Source organism: Arvicola amphibius, chromosome 13 (genome assembly GCF_903992535.2).
Source record: "Arvicola amphibius chromosome 13, mArvAmp1.2, whole genome shotgun sequence".
NCBI lineage: Eukaryota > Metazoa > Chordata > Mammalia > Rodentia > Cricetidae > Arvicola > Arvicola amphibius.
Window position 1 is genome coordinate 2,384,121 of NC_052059.1, and position 12,425 is coordinate 2,396,545.

The 12,425-nt window shown below is 46.3% G+C and overlaps 1 protein-coding gene across 1 annotated transcript in view; it reads right to left on the reverse strand.

Annotated features, from left to right (window-relative positions):
* Positions 1–12,425, reverse strand: part of Ubac2 (UBA domain containing 2) — a 135,238-nt gene that overhangs the window by 39,620 nt on the left and 83,193 nt on the right. The window contains exons 5-6 of the mRNA XM_038310109.1: positions 12,218–12,341; positions 8,334–8,381 (exon numbers count right to left, since the gene is read on the reverse strand). Coding sequence (XP_038166037.1) covers positions 8,334–8,381; positions 12,218–12,341 — 172 coding nt within the window. The remainder of the gene's footprint in view (positions 1–8,333; positions 8,382–12,217; positions 12,342–12,425) is intronic.

Below are 12,425 nucleotides of genomic sequence, written 5' to 3' on the forward strand. Positions count from 1 at the left end.
CTGGGTAATGGTTATGACTCAAAGTCTCTCAAGAAGCTGCATTCAGTCGAGATGTTAGTCACCCTCGACTCATCTGAAGACCTGACATGACCAAAGATGAACTTCCAAGATGGGTCAAGAGCACACCTGGCAAGTTAGTGCCGAATGCTGAGAGAAAGGCTGAGCCCCTGCCATGGGCATTTCCGTGTCTCCAGGTCACAGCAGCTGGCTTTCCCAAGAGAAAGCAGAGCAGAGCAGAGCAGCTGTGTCCTGACCCACTCTTGGGAGTCACAGCATCCTGCTGGTACACCTGTCCATTTCAAGTCAGTTACCACATACTACCTAGATAGATACTACCTAGATAGGACAGCCTGGATTCAATCCATGGCACCTTAAAGGTAGGGGTGCTTGTCCCTAGATAGGACAGCCTGGATTCAATCCATGGCACCCACACGGCAGCTCACACCTGTCTGTAACTGCAGTTCCAGGTGATCTGACACCCTCACACAAACATACAGTCAGGGAAAGCACCAATGAACATAAAATAAAAATAAATTATTAAAAGAATAATAGAAAATACAAAAGACTTCAGTCTTAGTCACTGTTCTATTGCCATGAAGAGATACCTTGACCAAGACAACTCTTAAAAAAGAAAGCACTTAACTGGGGGCTTGCTTACACTTTGAAAGGATTAGTTCATGATGATCATGACAATAAGCAGACAGGCATAGCACTGAAGGAGTAGTTGAGACCTTTACATCTTGATCCACAAGCAACAGGCAGAGGCAGAGACACCAGGCTTGGTGTGGGCTTCAGGAACCTCAAAGTCTATCCTCAGTGACACACCTCCGCCAACAAGGCCAAAGCTGTTCCAATAAGGCCACACCTCCTACTCATTCCCAGACAGTTCCAGTAGCTGGGGACCAAGCATTCAAACATCTGAGCCATGAGGGTCATTCTCATCAAACCACAACTTCATATTCTACAAAATACACAGACTTCGAAAAGAGCAAAACAGTCGACAGAAGGCCCATGTTGCTGCAGGGGTAGATGGCTGGAGATTATAAGACAGAAGAGAAATATCAACACAGTTAGCTCCAAAGAGGAATAAACATTGTACTCGCCTATTTAAACACACGCACACGCACACACGCACACGCACACACACCAACCTAACAGCTCTAAGATAATCAAAACTGATTAATAATGCCCAGTCTCTTGCTAGGCAGACAATGTGAAGATATTATGTCATGTGAATGACAAGCTAATCTACCAGAAATCTCCACAGCGCACAGTGCTGCGCCTTGTCTTTGTCTCCACCTCTCCATTCTGTAACTAGCACCCTGAAACTAGCTGACGGTGCCTTACACTGTCTTCTGTGTCCACCACCCACGGGAAGGTGTGAAATACATGGTGAGGATGAGGCCTGGGCTGTCCACAGAGGAGGCTGTAGAAGGCTGTTCCTAGCTGTGTCCTTTAGTGTCAGGCTTGCGGAACTAGAGAGGCAGCCCACCTTACAGGGGACCTGGCTTCAGGAGCTGTGACTCCAGTTCCAGGGATCCCACACTCTCCTGGCCTCTACAGGGACTGCACACACATGGCACATAGACTTACATGAGGCAAACTCATTCACATACAATGTTTTTTTATAGAGACAGAACTATCATTTAATACAATAATCCCACCTCTAAGTACATAATTAAAAAATTAAAATCAGGATGTTGGTGAGGTGGCTCGGTGGGATATGAAGGGCACTTGTCGTTAAGCCTGACATCCTCAGCTGGATACCCAGGATCTGCATGAGAAGAACCAGCTCCAGCAAGTTGTCCTCCGACCTCCACATATGTGCCATGACATGTCACCCACACATATGCACATACACACACAAAATAAATGAATAAACAAAAAAATTAATGTAATTTGAAAAACTTAAAAAATAATTGAATTAGAACCCTCATTTTCCCTGTAGTGCTATCTACAATAATTGATGATCAATGTCCACTGATCCATGAACGGATAAGCCTTTTGTCTCTGAAAGGGAACTGAAATCCTCCCTATGCAACAATCTAAATGAATCAGAAAGCTCTCACACTAACTGAAACAAATGACTAATCACAAGACAATCAATGCATGATGTGTAACAGTCCCTAAGAGAAGCCCTGGGAGCAGAGTGGAGCGGTGGCTGCTAGGGATCCAGGCAGAGCAGAGCAAATTATTAAGCTCTAGTGAAGCAAATGAATAAACTCGAGAACTAACATGTGACACTGTGATTGTATCAACAACACATTTAAATGATCAGTGAGGCCAGATCTCATTAAATACTCACATCGCGATATACAGACGTGTATAAACGTGTATGTGCAGACATACACACACACAAGGAAGGAGGGATAAGAAAAGGCTTGGGTCAGGACTTGAACAAAATGCTAGAGGAGGCAGTGATGTATGGTGGGGCTGTATCTGGACGCTGGGCTCTGATCTGGGCAAGGTGACTGTGGGGATCAACTGAAGAGCTGCCCTGTGCAAGACATGGCCAGCTACGGCCAGCTAAAGCCAGCTAAAGCCACTAGCATGAACATCTGCCAGACGCAGAGGTGTGTGCCTGCATGCCTACAATCTACCATCTATGAGGCAGGGATGTAGAGAATAGGTCTGAATGCAGCTTGGGTTACGACATATGTTTCAGGCTACTCTGGGTAACAGACAGAGTGAGAGCCTATCTGAGAAAACAAACAAAAGCCCCTAAGACGATGCCAGTAACAGCAGCATCACTACCACTGCCACACGTCTATGGTCCCTGGGCCCTATGTGACCCCTGTCTGGAATTCATTGATCACTGGCCCTGGACTGAGATGCAACCTCCAAACAGATCAACCACCAAACAGACTGCCTTAGTTAGGGTTTTTATTGCTGTGAAGAGACACCATGACCATGGCAACTCTAATAAAGAAAACATTTAATTGGGGTGGCTTGCCTATAGTTTCAGAGGTTCAGTCCATTATCATCATGGTGGGGAGCATGACTGTGTATAGGCAGACGTGGTGCTGTAGCTGCAGCTGAGAGCCCTACATCTTGCAGACAACAGGAAGTCAACTGAAACACTGGGCAGTATCCTGAGCATAGGAAACCTCAAAGCCCACCCCCACAGTGACACAGTTCCTCCAACAAGACAACACCCACTCCAACAAACCTCCTAATAGTACCACTCCCTATGAGACTATGAGAACCAATTACATTTCACCTCCAAACAGATGACCCTCCAAACAGATGACCCTCCAAACAGATGAACCTCCAAATGGAACAGGTGGTTTCTTTTAGTGGGTCCAGGGTCCTGGGGTCAGGACAGAGCAGGGGGAGCAAAGAGGGAGGCAGGAAGGGAACAACCGCATAAACGTGGGTATGACTCTGTGTGTGACATGCACTGGGGTCATAACTGCTCTTTGTTTCTCAAAGGGTGAAGGCTCCCTCTAAGTGTGGGTGTCTCCTTGGAGTCTTGGGTGGTCCTGCTTCTCCTTGTGGGCCTTCAAGGCTAAGCAACCTCAAAGTTTTAGCCAGCCTTGATTTCTCTTATAGCCTCTGACTTTGTTTCCAATGAACTGCTAAATTTGGGACTCTAGCTTGTGAATTCCAGAGTTCAGGGAACTGAAGGCCTTGATCAATACATGAATTATTCACCCTGCTACCCTGACCCTGTTTGGTCAGTCTGCATGAGAAGTCTGGGGAAGAAAGAATAGACAGAAAAAAAGGAAACACAAAGAGAAGAAAAAGACACACCCAGGCTGATGGCCTACACATTAGTTCTCACCACCCGGGGGGAGGGGGTCAGATCCCCTAAATTTACCCACGTTTCCACCAGTCTTAAGACACTGGTTTGTTTACTTATTTGTTTTTGTCTTTAGAAGTAAGCCATGTGAAGAAGAGGCAGGCAAATCAGAGCCAGCACAGGAGACACCTGACGGCTTTGAGGTAAACCCATCTTCTCTTTCCGCCGCGTTCATGAACACCCAGCAGGAGCGACAATCTTGTACCATCTGAGTGTTTGCTTGAAGAGCTCTGAAGAGCCTAAGTGCCCACAGAAAACAACCCCAGCCCAAACCACACTCGGGCTCGATACAATCTGGCTTCTATGTACACTTCTACCCTACAGTGGGTAAGAGATTCTTTTTCACACTAAGATCAATCACAAGATAACCCAAGTCTGATGTGCTGTGCACAGGCCAAGTACAAAGGGTACCATGCGGGAACCACATGCTCCTGGGGACTGGGAGACAGAGGGGCAGTTAATCTGCTCTTAAATAGCTTGAAAAGGAGCAAGTGATAAAGACGTGGACTGTGAGAACATAAACCTGGCAGAAGCAGGTTCTTTCTGTTTTAATCATGGCTGAGGCGGACCACGCTTTTGAGAGTCAAGGTACATCCTAGTGGCTATGACTCATTACTACGATTCATGAAACTGCAGGAAATGGAGAAGTACCAGGACAGAGATGGTGCTAGAGGGACAGCCCCCCAACCCCCTTCAGCCCCCTACTCTGCTCCCACTACATGCTAGCCATGAACCCCACTTGGCCTTAATCCATCCTTTGTGTTACAGATACCTTTTGTATCTATGTGAATCTTCTCTGAGAATTTCCCATGGATCCAAAGCCTGTGCAAAACGTGGTCAAAGGAAACCCGGAAAGTGGTGGCACCTCATGAAGCAGGTATTTGTACTTGGCACTGAATTTTGGAAGCTTCCTTCATGAGTAATCATTAAGAAGAAACAACACAAGAAAAGATAGAAACTGTTCAAACTAACAGAAATCAGCGTATAAAAAACTTAAACTCCAGCTGAAGTTAGCTTTCCAGGAAAACATGAATAGCTTTTAGTTTCAAAGACAGCAAATAACAAACAACTTACGTATTACACCAGTGGCTCTCAGCCTTCCTAATGCTGCAACCCTTTAATAAAATTTCCCCATGTTGTGGTGACCCCAACCATAAAATTATTTTGTCAATACTTCATAACTGTAATTTTGCTACTGTTATGAATTGTAATGTAAATATTTGATATGCAGGATATCTGATATGCAACCCCTAACAGGTTGAGAACCGCTGTTTTACACAATGTCCCTGGCGCTAGGTAGGGACTAAACCCAGAATCTTATGCATATTATGCAAGCATTCTACCACTGAGGTACATCCCCAGTCCTGCCCACTCGCCCCCAAATAAAACAAACCACATATTAATTGCCAGAGTTAAGTAAAATTATTTCATAAACATGTATATATATTTTATACATGATGGCTTCCGATGGTGAAAGTTTATGTATATATATGCTCATACAGGTAATGACTTTCATGACATTTATTTATTTGTGCATGCATGCGTGTGTGTGCGCACCTGTGTGTGTGTGGGTCACTGGATCGTTAGGCTGGGCAGCAAGCACCCACCAGGCCATTTGGTGGCCCCACAGATAGGTTTTGTAATACCGTTTGCAATAAGGAATGCCGTCTGTACAATTCTTTCTTGTAGCATGAATTTTAACGTTTAGGTATTTTAGTAAGCATTAAAACCAAAAGGAAGAAAGAAAAAGGAAGTTAAGTCATCTACAGGGAAAAGGAGAAGTCACGTTGAGTAAGAGGCCTCTGGACGGACTGTGGCTTTGTGACTCTCTCAGCCATTCACAAAGAAGGCTATTGTTCTGGTTTTGCTTGTTAGAGACAGGATCTTACTCTGCAGCCTAGGCTGGCTTTGAACTCACAATCTTCCTGCTTCTGCCTCTTGAATGCTGAGATTATAGGGGTGCAGCACCATGCTCTGCTTATAAACCAAACCCCCTCTTATCTTCACAGCCTATGATATACGACCTACGGCCTCGTGATGAGAGAAAGTCAGAGAGAAGCAACACTCGGAAACAAGCGCCAGCACGCATGGCACAGTAGAAAGAACACTCACTATGCTTAGTGCTGCTACCAATCATTTTATTTTAACCAACACATCATGCTGGGGGCACCATACACGCTAAGCTCATGAGCAGTCATCGGAAACAAACAAGGTGTTATCTATATGCTGGAAAAATAAGAGATTAATATAAAGATTTAGCAGATTTGGGATAATTACTGTAAAAGAAAAAATTCAATTGGTTCATGAATGGTTCATGATAACAGACTCCTCGAAATGCCAAGTCATCCTGGAATTCTACGTCAGACACAACGGGGACCTATTTACTCCTCTGAAAAAAAAGATTTTTTTTTTTTTTTTTTTTTTTTTAGAAATTATTAGGACCCTTGAGTCCTTTCAAAGGTTAACTCACTTACTGGCTGTTAGGATGCAGACTGCAAGAGACACGCCTTCCACCTCAACACTTTAAGAGTCTAGAAAGACTAACAGCTGAGAAAAGCACCCCCAGTTCTAGAACCCGACTGTCACAGAATGAGACTTTCTGAGGTGACAGTGAGCACCGAATTTACCACCACAAGTCTAAAAACAGAATAGCGAAAGAAAGAAAATAGGACACTTAAAACAAACGTATCATAGTGTGTTATTAAGACAGACACGTTACAGTTGGATAATGAGCCTGCAGAAACCCCGCACAGTGACAAAGGTGGTTCCCATGTTCCAGCATGCTTTAGAACATCCGAAAATGAGGCTGGAGATCACCACTGCCGGCAAAACTCCGATGCCACTGCTCCTACCTGCAGCTCTCAGGGCAAAACTGACCCCTGAATGACCCTAAACCACCTCAGGTCTCAAGAACACCAGATGGCTCTCAACTGTGATCCCAACAGGACAGGACAGCTGTGAGCTCAAGGTGAGCGTGGGGGGCAGAATAAACCCAGACTCAAGGGGGAAGGGGGGAGGAAAGAGAGAGGGGGGAGGGAGGAGAGGAGGGGAGAAGAGAGGAGTGTAGGGGAGGGGGAGAAAAGAAGACAGAGAGGGGCAGAGGGAGGAGAGGAGGGAAGGGGAGGAGAGAGAAGGGGAGGGGAGGGGAGGGGAGGGGAGGGGAGGGGAGGGGGGAGGGGAGGGGAGGGGAGGGGAGGGGAAAAGAAGAGAGGGGAGGGGATGGGAGAGGAAAGAAGAGAGAGGAGAGAGAGGAGAGAAGAGGAAGAGAGAGAAGAGAACGGACAGGGAGAAAGGAGAGAGGGGTTTGGGGAAGAGGGGAGGGAAATGAGAACCAGTGTCCCCTGGAAGCCTCACTATGGGGTCCTGGGTAAATGATCCTCAGAACCTTAGCTGGGAGCACAAGATAAGGGAAGTGAATGACCGCATACTGTCTGAAGTGACCTAACAGAGTTTAGAGAGTCTGGAGAAAGTGTCACAAGCCCTCAGGGTGGCCCAAAGTCCTAGTCACTCCTTCAGAAAACAAGGGTCAGTGTGACTGACTGGCAGGGAGGGTCTGCAGTGGGGGCGTAAGTATTGTCCCCCCTTGATACGACGCACATTTCTATAAACCCATTCTGTAATTTTCTTAACTTTTTAAAGAAAGAGATGAAAACTATTTTCTATGTACACTTGTTACAAATATATGTCCACAAGTTTACATTCAAGTCATGAGGCATCAGTCTCAGCTGCATGCTCAACATTTCTTTTAAAGTGTTTTTTCCCCCCAGACAGGGTTTCTCTGTAGTTTTTGGAGCCTGCCTTGGAACTAGTGCTTGTAGCCCAGGCTGGCCTTGAACTCACAGAGATCCACCTGCCTCTGCCTCCCGAGTGTTGGGATTAAAGGCGTGCACCACCACCGCCAGCCCGGCTAAAGTGTTTTCTAAAGTGCAATGAATTTTTGTGGACCTGGGAAATCTCCAGGTGAGGATACCAAAACCTCCAGCATGCTCCCTTCTCCCCCCTCTGGCCACAAACACCGTGATCTTGGTCCCACACAGAACCACCTGACTTGGCAGGTCACCTCATCTTTTCCCTCCACAACCATGTCTCTTACACAAGTGGAGAAGCTCTCCTGAAGTGGAGTATCTCTCCTGAAGTGGAGAAGCTCTCCTGAAGTGGAGTAGCTGTTCTGCTCAGAAGGGCCCGGCATCTCCCTTCTTTGTTATCTCTTTTTACTATGAATTAGACCACTGATGCCATTTAAAACAACACTGACAAAAAAAAACATCGAAAACCTTCTTCATTCAAGTAACTCTGAAACTCGATACCAACTGTTCTCCTTTGCCTTGATGCTGGTCTTCCGTGTAACTGCGCTATTTTAGTCACAAAGGAAGGAACATCAAGCTACACCTGACACGGGTAAAAACACTGGAGACACGTGTGTGTGACCTACAATCTAAGCATGGCTTTTTTTCCCCATATTTTTTTCTTCCTTTTAAAAGATGAGGGAAATCAGGGGAAGGAGGTTAAAAAAAAAAAAAATCACACTTACAAGTCCACTTATGGCTACAATCCAGACGTAGGGGCCAGAGGCGAAAAGCTACAAAAGAAAAGAGAAGGCAGCTAAAAATGAGATCCCACACAGCCACAGCACACGCAGCCTTACACACCGCGGTGGCGGCCACAGGCACTGCACATCAACCATGCATGGCATAATTTAGGGAAGCAATGGAAGGCAAAGGAACAGCAATTCTGTTTATTTAAAAGAAAATAGGATGTTAAGCAAAAGACTCCAGGCTTTCTGTAGCTGATAACAAGTGTTTGAACCTGGCCCCTGACATGCAAAGGAAAAATAACTGAATTTCAAGGACATTCTTACAAGCGGGCCCGTAGTGACTTACAGTAAACAACTATAAATAAATAATCAGCATTAACGATGTAGAAATACTAGCCATTGTCCTTACTGGGGCAGGTAATGCTCTTTAGAGCTGTTCATATGACTTTCCTAATTCTAATTTCTTACTGGGGCAGGTAATGCTCTTTAGAGCTGTTCATATGACTTTCCTAATTTTAATTACTTACTGGGCAGGTAATGCTCTTTAGAGCTGTTCATATGACTTTCCTAATTTTAATTACTTACTGGGCAGGTAATGCTCTTTAGAGCTGTTCATATGACTTTCCTAATTCTAATTTCTCATCCCTGCTTTGTGTACATTTGGGATGGAGAACTTGCCAGCATCTGCGTCCATGACCGAGAGCACCCTTTTTTGGAATGAAAAGGCTCATTCTACTTCATCCAAGGTAGGGAGAGCTAGTTCCCCAGGTCCTCTGTGCGTGGCTACAGCTTCAGTACGTTATGGGACTCCTTGATGTGCGAACAAGTGGGTCTCTTGGGGCTCTTTCCTTCTGTTGGTTTGCTTCATTCAATTTCCCTGTGGTGGTTTTTTGTTTTATCTTATTATTATCTTATTTTGTTAAAAAAAAAAAAGTAAAATAAAGTTGTTAAAATTGAAATAAAAAGAGTATCTAGTAAAAACAAAGCAAAGGTATGAGAGCATTAGAATTTTATTTTCTAATTAATTCCAATTAGAATTAGAAAAGAATTTCTTATTTTGTTTTCCAAATTTTTGTCTGAGAGATGTGCTCAAGGTTCTAAGAAACAAAACAACAACAAATCACAAGGCATCTCCAGTGTCCCATAAGAATGAAAGGCCCCTGGCTTCCTGCAGAGTTTCGGAAGGTTCCGTGGGGAGCTGCAGAGCCAGCGGAGAAAGACAGAGAACACTGAAGCAGTGCAGTTCAGACTCACTGCTGCTACTGCGCGAAACAGACGCTTCAGGGCTCTGCACACACAACACAGGAACACGGAACACAGACATGCACGGAGGGAAAGGAGGCCGCAGCCTGTGCTCCAGTGGCTCCACTGTCCACCTGACGTTCCGTCTGCACGACGCTAGGCCGATGTATACCCAGCTCTCATAACAAGGATGAGGACAATGTGAGCAAGCATTTCCTCTTGGGAGAGGATGAATCTAAAAGCAGCCACCATTTCCTAGAGCCAGGCACTGCTCTCCAGGCATTTCATATACTAGGGTTTCTCATCAGCCACCGAGGACTTGCTCTGGGTCAGGCAACAACAGGAGGAGTGACTGGGGCGTTCTGCCCCGTGGCTCTGTGCTTGTCACCCTAGTGTCTCTCATATACACGTAAAGCAGCTTGCCATTCTGTCAGTAAAAGAACAATTTCTTCAGCCTCTGACCTCCCTTGCCTTAGCACCGCGTGCTTCTGTTTGCACTCTGAAAGGGCATGAACGTGCTTCTGAGCTGGATTCCCTGGGAAGTGAACACCTAACATTTACTACACCGCTAAGCCACCGTCGATGGCTTACATATGTGTCCCCAAACAAGCACTCCGGCTCTTAGGATGATTAAAGTTATTTGCCTGTCTACCCATCTGTCTAATATTCCTGGTTTCAAGTGTCCGTGGTAGGGAGAGAGAAAGCCAGAGAAATATGCAGGAGAGGAGCTGGGGCTGTGGGGAGACGGCTCAGTGCAGCAGTGTCTGTTACACCATCATGAAGACCTGAGTTCAGATCCCCAGAACACACAGTAAGTCAGCACAGCGATGCATGGGTGTAACCCCAGCGTTCAGAGGCTGGATTCCAGTGAATCTCCATCTCCAAAAACAAAGGTGTCAAGCAATCAGGAAACACATTAAGTCTGCACACACACCTATGGTAACAAGTATAACACACAAACACACACATGGAATATGCAAGAACACCCAGAGTGTATGGAGGGAGGGGAGGACGAAAACTTCAGGCATCTGGACTTTACAGTGGAGAGCAGGGAAGTGGTGCTGCAGACGAGGACCTGGCTGTCATTCTGGAGGCGCCTCCACTTCCATACGACACCACCTCCTGCCTCTCCAGTCAGTGCTCCTCTTATGACAACAGCAGAAATCTGTATTGACTTGGAAACTACCTGAGGTAGTGGCACTGACATCTCTTCCCTCGGGCAGGGCTAAGGGGCTGTAGTCACCAAGCTGAACCCCCCGAGGTCCTAATGGCTTTCACCCACCCCGTAACTAAGGACCTGTATGTCCTTGGTGCTTTCACCTAGCATCAGAGAAGGGAGAACCAGTCACCAGGAGACTCCAGGGGTTTCTGAACTTGACAGAGAAAGCCATGGCAGACAGAGTGAGGAGGGACCCACGTGTCATGGTGTAAGGCTGAACGGTGAGGGGTGAACACACCATGGTGAGAACACCCCAGATGAGTCACTGATAGCTGAGGGTGACAGGGAGGGGGAGGGGCACGTCACTGTGAAGCTGGCCTCTGGTCTGCCATGTGTGGGATAAGGGGCATAATGAGCGCTATTGGGGTAATCAAGGCCAAGCTACACAGGGTGCCACAGGAAGCTGCGAGAGGAAAGGAAGAAAGTGCCAGAGAATGCAGACAGAAACCTGGAGAGCACCATGCCTTCTAGCACACTGGGTGCTAGGGCAGCCGACCTTCAAAGTTTGCTTTTCAAGTCAGACAAAGGCTCCGGTGGCTTCACAGCAAGGCCATCGTAAAGCACGACTTTGCCACCATGTCTGCACCAAAGTGGGCGATGCCACTTCCGCCTTCTCTCTGTAGGAGAGCATGCTGGACCTTGACCTGGGGCCCTGGACTGGCTGGGCAAGCATTTTACCACTGCGGTTTCTCTAAGGTGTCTTCTCACTTTAAGAATTCTTTTTCATCTCATGTGTGTTTGTGTGTGTGTGTGTCTGCGGGCAAAGTCAGAAGCCAACATCGGGTCTCCTGGAGCTGGAGTTACAAGCAGTTTTGAGCTGCCTGAAGGGGGTGTCGGGAAATGCTGGGAACTGACCCTGGGTCCTTAATGGAGTCATCTCCACAGCCCCTACTGCTGAGACAGGCTTTACTTATTCTGCAGCCAGAGTGGGTTCTGGCCTTGAGCCTGCTTCAGTCTCTGAGTCTTAGATACTCAGCTTGATCATGCTTCCTGCAAACTCTGCAGCTCGGACGGCAGAGCACGCTGGGGTCCCTGTCATAGCTTCGTGTGTGGCACAGCACACGACAGACCGACTCTGACATGGATTTTCCATTTTCCACTATTCTCGTTCCACTTCAAACTATGATTCTTAAATGTAATTACAAACAACTACGTTGATTAAGTGAAAGTATTTTCCACTGATACAGATTACAGTGGAAGCTTTTATCAGATTTTTAGAGGCTATCAAAGTATTCTAGCATGTCTTCACCTTGATGCCCTCGCTCCGTAACACTTCCTCTGAGCACGATAGAGATCATCAAGACTTATGGAAACATTGTTCAAGGAGGGAAAGACAAAAGAAGAGAGAGCAAAACAAAACCAAAACCCCAAGCCACCCAGATCTGGTCAGAGAGATGTGAACATACAACGTATACTGTACCTGCAGTCCCAATATATAGATCAGTGTCTTGTTTGTGATGGACAGCGGGCCCAGAATCTGTGCCACTTGGACTCTTGGGATGGAGCAGTAAAATGGTACAAAGAGAGCAAACACGGGCGCCAAGCTATGCAAACAAACAAAGAAAAACCACTATGAGAATGGATTTCCAACACTGGCAGGAAGACATCTGAAGAGACACTTAGCCTCA